Raw genomic sequence first — 13,104 nt, 5'->3', positions numbered from 1 at the left:
TTCCCGAAGCCCTGTTACTGGGTTTACAGGCCTGTCAAGAGCAGGGAGTGTCAGGTATCTTCGGGGCAGCACGAATGCAGCCTTCAAAATGGGAAAGCAAGGCTAGGTCCAGCAGGCTCCCTTTTCCATGGGCACACTCAGCATACAGCCCTGTGGTTTCTAACAAGCCCAAAGAGACACAGGTTACCCTGTGTTTCCTTCCCCGAATCAACTTCTCGAAGTAGGGTGTTCTGCGTCAAGCGAACTGCCTCAAGCAAGGAACGCCAGAGTTCCTCCTCTGGGCCTGTCGCTTTTCAAAAGCCTGCAGTGCCACAGGAAGAATGGGACATAAATTGCAGTAGGAACGCAAGCCGACTACCTCTGGGAGGCACGGTGACCTCAGCCAGGGGGTCCTAGACGGAATGCGAAGCCGAGGGTTTCTCAGAGTTCAGCTCAGCCTAGGACAATGCGTAAGACTTCGACGCCGTGTGGGACGTGCCAGAACGGTGCTCGTGAACGTGTGCGAGTGCTGAGGAAATTAAGCTGCTCCCAAAGAGAGTGCAGTGCGTTTCCCTACGCTCGGCCCACACAGAGGGGCTCTAAAGAGCTACGGGCTTGGATGCTGCTTATCAGACCCAGGTGGGCCTGGCAACACTCAGTGTTCATGCAGGGAGCAGGGTGCCCACGTCAGCCTCCTAAGAGTCCAGAAAACTGTGCTGTCGTCAAAGGTACTCTGAGCCTAGGCCACTGCGCGTGGAAACTGCTGTAGGCCTCCGCTTCTGCACCGCAAATCGGGGCCTTACTTCCAGGCGTGTGTTCATGCTGTCTGTGCCGTTAGCGACACTGCATGGTAAGATGCTGAGTTCCTCCTCGAGCAGAGTGACTTCAGTCACGAGGCCCTCGAAGGATTCAAAGCACTGTGTTTTCTCATGGCAGCTCACACTAGGGCCATGGCAAAGTCGGACTCACCAGAAATGTTGTCCTGAGGCTGTTCGAGGACTCTTGAAACGTAGCGCTCCTCAAGGAACGTACAGTGTGTTGCCCGTCACTCGGCACGCACAGAGGGCCTCCGAGGGATCAACCACTGGGCCTCGAAGTTTCTCAGCCGGCACACAGGGGTCTGGAGGTACTCAGTGAACTTGGAGGGAAAGTGATGCATACCCGAGAGGCCTAGGAGTCCTCAAAAGTGTACTTCCTTTAAAGTAAAGAATGTAAGCGACTAAGAACTCATGGAAACAGCTGCCTGCCTCCCTTTCAGCACGGCTACTAGGGGCCTAAACTGGAGGCAGCTATTCACGTTGAGATTCCCTTTAGCTCTAGAGCTGGTCAGGCGGACCCAAACCGCGGCCAATGAGGCACCTGGTTTACACAGAGCAGACTCATATTTTTTCCCGAAGCACTCTTACAGGGTTTACGGGCCTTTCAAGAGCAGGGAGTGTCAGGTATCTTCAAGTCAGCACGAATGCAGCCTTCAAAATGGGAAAGCAAGACTAGGTCCAGCAGGACCCCGTCTCCATGGGCACACTCAGCATACACCCCTGTGGGTTCTAACAAGCCCAAAGAGACACAGGTTACCCTGTGTTTCCTTCCCCGAATCAACTTCTCGAAGTAGGGTGTTCTGCATCAAGCGAACTGCCTCAACCAAGGAACGCCGCAGCTGTTCCTCTGGGCCTGTCGTTATTCGAAAGCCTGCAGTGCCACAGGAAGAAAGGGACTTAAATTGCAGTATGAACGCAAGCCGACTATCTCTGGCAGGCATGGTGACTTCATGCAGGAGGTTCTGGTTGGAATGCGAAGCCGAGGGTTTCTCTCATTTCAGCACAGCCTAGGGCAACCCGTTAGACTTCGATGCCACGTGGGACGTGCCAGAACGTTGTTCGTGAACGTGTGCGAGATCTGAGGACATTAAGCTGTCCCCAAAGAGAGTGCACTGCATTTCCCTATGCTCCGCATACACAGTGGGGCTCTAAGTGGCTACGTGCCTTGATGTTGCTTAGCACCTAGACCCGCGTGGGCCTGGGCGTACTCAGTGTTCCTACCGGGAACAGGGTTTCCACGCCACCCTCCTACGTGTCCAGAAAACTCTGCTGCCGTTGAAGGTACCCAGAGCCGACGCCACTGCCTCGTGGAAACTGCTGCGCACCTCCGCTTCTGCACAGCAAATCAGGGCCTTACTTCCAGGCATGTGTTCATGCTGGGTGTGCCATTAGCGACACTGCATGGTAAGATGCTGACTTTCTCCTCGAGCACAGTGAATTCAAGTACGAGGTCCTCGAAGCATTCAAAGCACTGTGTTTTCTCATGGCAGCTCACACAAAGGCTCACACAAAGTCGGATTCACCAGAAATGTTGTCCTGAGGCTTTTCGAGGACTCTGGAAATGTAGCGCTCCTCAATGAACGTACTGTGTGTTGCCCATCACTCGGCACACACAGAGGGTCTGCGTGGGATCAAACAAAGGGCCTTGAAGTTTCTCAGCCGGCCCACAGGGGTCTGGAGGTACTCAATGAATTTGGAGGGAAAGTGATGCATACCGGAGAGGCCTAGGAGTCCTCAAAAGTGTACTTCCTTTAAAGTAAAGAATATAAGCGACTAAGAACTCATGGAAACAACTGCCTGCCTCCCTTTCAGCATGGCTACTAGGGGCCTAACCTGGAGGCAACTTTTCACGTTGAGATACCCTTTAGCTCTAGAGCTTGTCAGGCGTACCACAACCGCGGCCATGGAAGCACCTGGTGTAGGCTGCGTAGACTCATAATTTGCCGCAAAGCACCCTTACAGGGTTTACAGGCCTATTAAGAGCAGGGAATGTCAGGTGGCTAGAAGTCAGCATGAATGCAAGCCTTCCAAATGGGAAAGCAAGGAGTGTTATAGCAGGCCCCCGTTTCCATGGGCACACTCAGCGTACACCCCTGTGGTTCCTAAGAAGCCCAAAGAGATACAGGTTACCCTGTGTTTCCTTCCCCGTATCAACTTCTAGAAGTAGGGTGTTCTACATAAAGCGAACTGCCTCAACCAGGGAATGATGGAGCTGCTCCTCTGGGCCTGTGGCTATTCAAAAGCCTGCAGTGCCACAGGAAGAACGGGAATTCAATTGCAGTAAGAGCGCAAGCCGACTATCTCTGGGAGTTATGGTGACTTCAGGCAGGAGGTCCTAGATGGAATGCAAAGCCGAGGGTTTCTCAGAGTTCATCTCAGCCTAGGGTAATGCGTAAGACTTCGATACCGTGTGGGAGGTGCCAGAGTGGTGTTCGTGAAAGTGTGCGAATGCTGAGGAAACTAAGCTGCTCCCAAAGAGAGTGCAGTGCGTTTCCCTACGTGCGGCATACACAGAGGGGCTCTAAAGGGCTACGGGCCTGGATGTTGCTTAGCTGACCCAGGTGGACCTGGCGGTACTCAGTGTTCCTGCCGGGCACAGGGTGCCCACGCCAGCCTCCTAGGTGTCCAGAAAACTCTGTTGCCGTTGAAGGTACCCAGAGACGAGGCCAACGCCTCATGGAAACAACCACACGCCTCCACTTCTGCACGGCAAATCTGGGCATTACTTCCAGGCATGTGTTCATGCTGGGTGTGCCGTTAGCGACACTGCATGGTAAGATAGCCAGGTTTGCGTCTAGAAAGCAAGGAACAGTTCGAGAAATTAAGCCACAGAAATTTCCTAGAGAGGAAATTACTATTGCTACTTCTAGGCTCTGCCCTGTATAATCTGCACTTCTTACACCACTGACCCTTGACATCGGAATCTTCCCCCACCCCCGGAGTCCCACTCCCTCCGCTGTTCAGGGTTACTCTAACCCTAACCCTAACTCTAACCTTAACGATGGCTGCTGCTCCCACTAAAAGCTTCGTTGTGGTCCCCATTTCTTTTGTTTGCTAATTCCCTTTGCGAGTCTGCAGAGCATATATATGATCAGGGAAGACTGAGTTTATACCCATTCCCCTCCTAGCTGCCTGAGAGGCCCGGGAAATGATTATCCAGTATCTGTCTGCGTCTCATGAGTGCGAAATTCTTCACACACAGTATAGACTTCTAAAGCTGGGTGGACCAAATGAATGAGAATATCCACCAGACATATCAAGCCAATTGATTTGAGGATTATCTCTGATAATGAATGTGAAGAATGTAGCAAGTTCCTGGCTTTAATTATAGAGCATCTGCTCCTTTCCTAGCAGAAGGTTAAGTACTATGATGGGTCCAAAGAAGTCAGGGTTCCTGAGCTCCAAGAAATGACAGTCAACTCCGACAGTGGTCCAGAGTTGACTTTCCTATAAGGTTAATCCCTTTAGCACTGTCCTGTGTCCAGGGAGAGCAAACTCTGCCTTTTGGTTTCAGAAGACCTCATTACTGCTATTGGAAAGAACATTTTGGTCAGGGATAAACAATGTTTCCACTTTCTTGTTTGGAAAGCTATTTAGAGAAGGGAAAATGAGTGAGCAAGGATTTCTGGTGATGTGATGGATGACAAAAGACTTTGTTCCATGCTGCAATGGCCCAGAAAAGGCAGCAGTCACACATGTAATGCTCGTTACTGCTAATGGGAGTTGAATCTGGCATCTGGAGAAGAATATGCCCTTGGAGCTGTGCTTCCCTCTGTGGACAAATTGACATTGAGGGAAGCTTTTTCATAAATAATGCCTGCCATTCAAGAGAACATTCAGCCCATTGCTGCAGAGGGAAGACAAAAGAGTCACTGAAGTTTCACAGACTCTGGGAGCTCTCTTTAGGAAGATGAAAGAAGGCACAACAGGCCTCAGAGCTGCAGTGATAGATAAAAGAAGCAAAGAAGGCGTTCTGAGTTGCTAGGCCTTGTGATGGCTGTACTATATACATATATGTCAAATATCCAGGTACAAAATGAAAAATTCAGTTCCTGTTCCTAAAAGCTACAATCTACTGTTTTGTGTTATATATTTTGACAAAAAGTAAAACAAAAAATAAAATGCTATTTCAGGGTCGCAGTCCATTCAACCAAGAATTCTATCGTTGGAAGACTGTTTAAAGGTATTTTGGTGAAGGGCCCATGTTATATAAATTGACAAATAAGTGAATGAGTGAAGGATAAATGAAGGATAAATAAATAAATACAAGGCTTAACCACCAGCTTCCTTGAACCTGTTTGCCTGTCATCCACCTCCAAGCATCTTTCAGAGAGTTCATTTTAAACTCTTCCAAAAGTGTTGACGACCAATGGCTTAAACGCTCCTCAAACCTAACTATTCAGTTTGGATGGTAAATCTCATGAGACAAGTACTATAGAGCGTTCTTTGGCAAAACCTTGTCTGAATGAAGTCCAGTTTACTGGAAACTTCAGTTTAGTAATCTGTGCCAATCCTTTCAGCATCCCCTTGTCACACGCCCCCCCCCCCCCACCTGCGACCCATGCCTCTTATGCTCTGACCATATTAGGCTTTTTTCCATAGCCTAAATAGACCCAGCTCCTGCCTGCCTCAGTGCCTTTGAACATCCTGTTTCCCTTAGCTGTGCTCCAGCCTCACCACCGCTTAGTCAGCACCTCCCTAATGAGACCAACTCTGGCCTCACCCTAAGTACTACCACCACTAACAAAACCCCTCTAATCACTCCATTCACAGTAGACCTTCCCCCTCAGTCCGGTCCTTTGTCTTCATAGCACTTCTGATCACTTGTACTGAAGGGGTTCAGAACCTGCCACCCTAAAATAGGCCACTTTAGCATATGAAGTATTTTGAGGTAAAGGTAATCAGAACAATCAGATGCAGGAAAAGCTCTTTATCTCCCCCTTAACTGCCTAAAATAAAGTATAAATTTCCCCTTTTTAAAATTATTTATTTATTTATTTTTGCAGTACGCGGGCCTCTCACTGTTGTGGCCTCTCCCACTGCGGAGCACAGGCTTCGGACGCGCAGACTCAGTGGCCATGGCTCACGGGCCCAGCCACTCCGCGGCATGTGGGATCTTCCCGGACCAGGGCATGAACCCGTGTCCCCTGCATCGGCAGGCGGACTCTCAACTACTCTGCCACCAGGGAAGCCATAAATTTCCTCTTTTATAAAGGAAATTTGCATTTATAAAATAATTTTCCATTAGTAAAGACATCTGTGTGAAGAGAAAACTACTCCCAGAGACAGTTTTTTTTTCACCCAAGAGACTCTTCACTACATAACAAGGCAGCCTTTACTTACCAGATATTTCCTCCCCTCCCCTCTCCTCCCCTCATTCACTCCCCCACCTAAGTGTCAAACCCCTATTTTCCATAACTCAGGATAGTATACAAGTCTCAGCTGGACACCTCCTTGAGTCTTATATTTTTATAAAATTCTGTGTATGTATGTAATTAAAATTAATCTTTTTCTCCTGTTAGTCTGTCTTGTGTCAATTTAATTTTTAGACCAGCTACAGAACCTAGAAGGATAGAAATTTTTTTCCCTCCCTTATGCCATCCTTATTTGTATATGTTCTTGCTTTTTCTTTTTTTCTCACTACAATTCAAGCTCCATGAAGACAGATGCAGGGTCTACTTGACTCCTTATCTTATCCTCAGGGCTAGCAGAGTAGTTATCACATGACATGAGATAAACAAATAAATGCTGAACAAATAAATGAATGTATTCCCACCTCTCTCATTACAATTTTAGGAAAATGAGGAAAACAAAATAAAAGTTTATATTAAGAGATACATGCAAAACAAAAATTTCCAGCATATATCCTGTGGGCAACAAATATTCTACCTAAGTATTACCTCTTTTACATGTATAACCAAACAAAATACCTCATTCAATAAGAAAATCTTGGAAGGCAGTAAGGAAACCAACATTTATTTATCTCTTACATATTACAGGATCTATGTCATTTCTTGCAGTTCCTCCAATAACTCTGGGATAGATATAATTAGAAAAACAAACCGTAGCACTTCATTGTCTTTCCTTATCTGCAGATGTGAGACATAAATGACAACATGAAATAGCCTGTGCAGGTCCCATACCTCAGGGAAAACTGGGATTGGTACAGATTAGAATGGTCAGAAGTGGCTTCATAGGAGATGTGGGGCTTATGTTGAGTCTTGAAGAATGTGGGACATTCAGAAGGTATAGAAGAAAAGGATGGTAAGTCCATGCAGATAGCAGAGCTTGAACAAAGTGTAAATAGTACAGGAGTCAGCACAATGCATTGGAAAAAAATAGTGGAGAAATCACAATGGCTGGTGGATCATGACAGGGAAAATTTAGAAAGATGGATTATGTCGGCATGCTAGAATTCCTTAAATTCTGGGCTGAGGAGACTGGATTTTATACTCCACACAAGAACAAACCATGAAAAGATTGGTTATGATGAAAATTGCATTTAAGGAAATTTAAGTTGTTTGTGAATAGGTGAACTGTCATAAAGAGAAGCTAGAAAATGTTATGAGATAAAAGTACTGGGGTTGTAATATACAACATGGTGACTATAGTTGGTATATTTGAAAGTTGCTGAGAAAGTAAATCCTAAAAATTCTTATCACAAGGAAAATAATTTTTTTCTTTTTTTTTGTAACTATATGAGAGATGGGTGTTAACTAAACTTATTGTGGTAATCATTTTGCAGTATATGTATGCTGAGTCCTTACAAGGTACACCTGACACTTAGACAGAGCTGTATGTCAATTATATCTCAGTAAAACTGAAAAAAATATTGTCTTCCAATACAGAAAAAAAGAAAAGCTGGAAAAGGGGAGGCTTCTTAAAGAGCTAATGTTCTTATCTAGGTGCTTGGCCGCAGAAGTAAAAGAAAGGTGCTTAATTGTATCAGTCAGAGTGTTACTGGGTCCAAGCTCACTCTGCTTGCTGTGAGGCAGGCCAATAAACTGGGAGATGGGTGTTGAGGCAAGGAATATTGACTTTATTCAGAAAGCTGGCAGATGGAGGAGATGGCAGACTAGTGTTCCCAAAAACCATCTTATTGAGGTCTGGATGCCAGTTTCTTTTATAGAACAGAGAGGGAGAGGAGGTGAGGAAGTAAAGTAAAAAAGTCATTAGTCTTGCAAAATATCTCCTGGCTTGGCCAGCATCAGGGGGAAGGGATGTGTTAATTTCTTCTTTTCTGCAGCTATTCACAGGTGGGCAGGGTCAGATTGTCTCCCTGTGAGCTTAACAAAGGCACTTTAGTTTAACATTCAGGCAGAGGGGCAGGGTTCCCTGAGGCAGGCAATTATGTATGATTATAATAACAAAAGCAATGAAAAGCAAAGGTTAAAATAAAAGAAACAGATCCAACATGGAGTCAGATTTTGCTCTTCTCTGTTACAAGGGTCCATTCAGAAAAACAGAAGCCACTCCAATCATTTTAAACAGAAGGTATTTAATGCAGAGAATTGGCTACACAGATGATATAAGAACTGAGAAGTAAAACAGGGGACAGTGAGGCAAACCAGGAATTAACAAACTCAGGAAGCTGTTACCACCACCAAGGTTGGGGCAACAATTGGGAAATAGGGTCTTACTGGAGTCTAGGCCTGGGGCTCTCTCAGAAGCTGAAGATGAAGACAGCCTGCCAGGATGTAGATATTGTTTATCAGAACATGGAGCCATGCAGCAGCTCTATCTGCTGCTGGAGATGCTACCCATGGAGAAAGAACACAAAAAATATCATAGTCTCTCCTTCCTTCAATCTCCCATTAGTGGTTCCTTTGGTTGAACCTAGACAGAAGGCAACTGGGCAAGATATTTTGAAAAATATATTTTCCTACATGTCAAAGCAGAAAAGGAGGTTAGGGAATGTTTCTGAGAGTTTACAGGCAAAAAGACCAACATAACAGTTAAAGAAAAGAGAAGCTGGGACTTTAGGACTAGTAAGCCATAAAGGGTAAAAAGTGTCCAGGTATATACTTCAATCACACCATGAAAAGAAAAGAAAGAAATTAGGAGAAAAGGTTTACAAATAACAGCATCATTTTGTATATTATGGAGTTGAAAACCAGAAAAGTAAGTTATCTGGCTAACGTTATGCAGCTTTTTCTTGAATGAATCTTAGGTTGAAACTGATGTTTTCTTCCAGGTAGTGTAGTACCTTTTCCATTATACTCTATTCAAATTTTGTACATGTTCCTCACATTGTAAGATATTTTTTTAAATGTAGAAGCAAATACAGTAAGTGATTTTCAACTGAAAAGAGAATTTATCAGGCTTAATCATTCAAAAAATTTTTTTAATTTTATGCAACAAGTCTTAATAGAAGTTCTCCTTTATCCACATTTTCGAATGCATAATTCTGTCACATGTGGAGAAAATGGTGGCTTCTATGAACACCAAGGTTCAAACTGTGTGCTAAATGCTTGCAAAAATATTACCATATGAAATCAAAGTGACATGCATCGTGAAGGATGCCTTTCCAACTTGGCTTCAGAAATTTTTTCAAAAAAGTCTATCTCCTGCCGTGTCTTTATGCAATTATACACAGCATGATTAGATGGGAAAAAAAGATTCCTTAAATACCATGTACAGCTAGAATAAAGTTCTAATCAATTCACTGATTTTAAATTGTTTCAAAATATATCCTGGGTACTAAGACGATCATCCTTAATTTTTCTTATTTTAGTAGAAATTAAGTTCTGTTTTTTTGACCAATACATTTCTGCTCAAGATAAAATATAAAGAGGCTTAAAATTCTAATCATAAAATACAAATTTAAGTGAGATACTATCTTTTGTTTTTCAGGTTGGTAATAATTAAGAATGAAAGTAACTAGTTTAGCAAGAATGTGGGGAAAGGGGTAATCTCATATTCTTCTAGAGCAAGTATAATCACTACACTTTAGGGCAAGTGTAGGCACTATAATCATTTTGCAGTCCAACTTGGCAATATGTATTTAGAGCCTTTAAGAAATATTTATGCCCTTTGATCCAGAAATTCCAATTATAGTGATTTGCCCTAAGGAAATTATCAAACACTACAAGAATGTTCATCACAATATTATGTATAGTAGGGAAAAGAAAGGATACTACTAAATATCAAAAAAGACAGTGTGATTAATTAAATCAGTGATGTCATATATGATACAATATTTTCGGACCTCAGTGACCAAGAATAAAACATTGGGAAATAAACTTAGGTATGTCGGTATGATATACCATTTTTTATATATGCCATTTTATAAAAGGTAGAAAGATATTACAATAGTATAATCCAATTCTTACAAGCTTTGTATAAGTATATGCAGCTGTGTACACACATACATACACATACACATGAGTAGAGAAATGCAAATACTTTAGAAATTTATGCACCAAAAATATTTGTAGAGCTTATCTCTGCCTGGAAATGATATCAACTTCAAAATGTTGCTGTCAAGATTCAATTACAAATATATATATAATTGACATACATAAAATAAAAGGTTTTTATTTATATTAATGAGTAATACAGACGTGAAACAACTTCCTTGCATGTCAAAGCCTCACTTGGGTAAATCAGATAATAGTTTTCACATAATGGGAGGATATTTCCTCAAATTTTGAGCTATTCACAATGTAATGGCTATAGATAGAAATGTCAGCATTCATGGCAGAAGTATATAGGTTGGCTACAGATACAAGAGCTTGATAAAAGTCAACAAAAGCATTCTTTGAGAATTAATTGGCTATATGAAATTTACAGTAAAGTGTGTTGCATATTTTATTATTACTGGTAAATTGTGCATCCTGTATCTTTTATACTGGTAAAAATTGTAATGAACATACACACATAAAAAAGGAATATTTTATTTATTTTTATATTTTACATTCATATATCATATTGTATATAAACATAAAATATTATATATAATATAATTTGTGTATTATACATATATATGTGTGTGTGTGTGTGTGTGTGTGTGTGTATATACACACACACAGTCTCCCTATCAGAGGGCCTGGGAAATAGTAGACCTTCAAAGAACATCAGTTACTTTCTTGCCTTTACAACGTTTTCCTTATGTAGCACTCACTTCACTCTATTCTATGCCTAACATGATTTGGCTCCAAGAATACAATCAGGGGGCTTCCCTGGTGGTGCAGTGGTTGGGAGTCCACCTGCCGATGCAGGGGACATGGGTTCGTGCCCTGGTCCGGGAGGATCCCACGTGCCGTGGAGTGGCTAGGTCCGTGAGCCATGGCCACTGAGCCTGCGCATCCGGAGCCTGTGCTCCACAACGGGAGAGGCCACAACAGTGAGAGGCCCGCGTACCGCAAAAAAAAGAAAAAAAAAGAATACAATCAGATATAGAGAAATACCTCAGGAAGGGAAATAAATCAGGCAGAAAACGAATGAGCTTCTAGAACTCTTTGCAGTGTCTCTGCACATATCCTGTCAAGCCAAAGCTTTAAGCTGATACCAGCTTCCAAATGACAGCAGGATGACAGGGCTTCATCACCCAGTGCATGATCTTAAAGGCCACCTTATTGATGTACATAGACTAAGGATAACCTCTTTTTGAGAAAGTGTTCTCTTACTGCCTTTTAAAAGCATGAATCAGACCCTGGAAAGGCTCAGATTCATTACTTTAAAATAACCATGTAAAGGAACTTATATCCAGGCCTAATTAGCATAATATTTAATATTTAGTAAATGTCCAATATGTCTGAGCTTAAAATATGCATATAACTGCTATATGTTATTATCACATAAACATAGACAAAGAATACATTAAGTGTGTAGATCAGGTTTAAAAAGAGAAATATCTGGTGGGTATATGAAGAAAAGAAAGAGGAAAAGGTAACAAAAAGACAAAAACAACACCAGAAAAACAACAAATATAATAAGACAACATTTATGAATTATAAAATTATGTCTATATATACATTTTAAGACATATTTTCAATAAAAATAAATGTCTTATTTATACATGTATCTTCTTTACATAAACATATTTTAAAATATTTTCTGCAATGTATATATATATGTTGGCTATAATAAGAAAAAAATTAACTTGAAAGTGTATCTTATGTTTCACCTTCTGCAAATAGAAAGAGACCTGAAGTGTCCATTTTTGTATTCAGTGATTCTGAAATTTTATTCTCTTGAAACCTAATCTAGCCATTGATGCCACATTGTTGTCATAGGTAATTTCCCTAGATTTGAGGGCACAAAAATGTCCCCATAATTTGGTCCTTTTTTCTGCTTTAAACATTCAAGAGCTGAAATTCAAAAAGAACCTCAAATGCATGTGTTCAACCATAATGAAAGAAGTACAATATTACTGAAGATGTTGGCCAAGAAAATTAACAAATAAAGAAGGGCTTTGTATTTAAGCAGTGTGAACTCAGAGTCAATGACAGATAATAGCCCCCAAAGCTAATTTATGTAATTATATAAGAGAAACTAGTCTGTTACAAACACCCGTCTTTTTAAATCAAAAGTACTCAAACACAACTTCCCAAAACACAGTGAAAGCTTGCTTTAATACTGCATTATGCAGTTAAATGGACAAGTAAAGGGAGGAGAAAATAAGGAAACATACAATATTGAACTCTTTATGTTATTTCCTAAAGCAGAGAAGACTTAGGTTCATGAAGGCATATCTAAAGATGAAAAATGCAAGCAAGCAATCTGATTATAGAAACTATTTGGAAGAAAGGAAGCTGAGGTTATATACTAAACTAAATGAAGATCAAGGTATAATAGAATAAAATCAGGCTTTTGAACAAAATGATTCTTTAAATAACAGCTATATTCTAGGCACTGTACTAAAAGTCATTACAAATGTTATCTCACTTGATTCTCACAAACAACACTTTTCATTTCATTATAGAGACATCTAGAGACAAAAAGGTTAAATGACATACAAATTAGTTCATCTTCTTGAACTTTCTCTTTGCTCCCATGGTATGCAGGTTGGAGAAGAGGAGTCAAATTTCATATTTCACTTGAGAAAAGCTACACTTGAGTATAAAGACAGAATTATAAAGTGGTATTTAGAAGTATCCAATCATCCCTTAAGACCGGATGACTTTTGAATGTTTTCTTTAAGAAAAATGTTTAAATATTAATGCTAGCATGATAAAGCTTGAACCCTAACTGATATTTGGGCATATCAGTTATATCAGTCAAAGGATAGACAATATATGCAGAAAAAGCATTTGACAAAATTCAATGCCCATTCATAATTTTAAAAAATTAAAATAAACTCTCA

General features: G+C 41.5%; 1 protein-coding gene across 1 annotated transcript in view; it reads right to left on the bottom strand.

The window, feature by feature from the left end:
• Nucleotides 1-1,024: 1,024 nt before the first annotated feature.
• Nucleotides 1,025-13,104, bottom strand: part of LOC136131409 (centrosomal protein of 78 kDa-like) — a 97,462-nt gene continuing 85,382 nt past the window's right edge. Inside the window, 1 exon segment of the mRNA XM_065888184.1 lies at nucleotides 1,025-1,117. Coding sequence (XP_065744256.1) covers nucleotides 1,025-1,117 — 93 coding nt within the window.

This window comes from Phocoena phocoena, chromosome 11, assembly GCF_963924675.1.
Source record: "Phocoena phocoena chromosome 11, mPhoPho1.1, whole genome shotgun sequence".
Lineage (NCBI taxonomy): Eukaryota > Metazoa > Chordata > Mammalia > Artiodactyla > Phocoenidae > Phocoena > Phocoena phocoena.
Note: the sequence above shows the minus strand (reverse complement) of the source record. Positions and strands in the feature narration are given on the sequence as shown.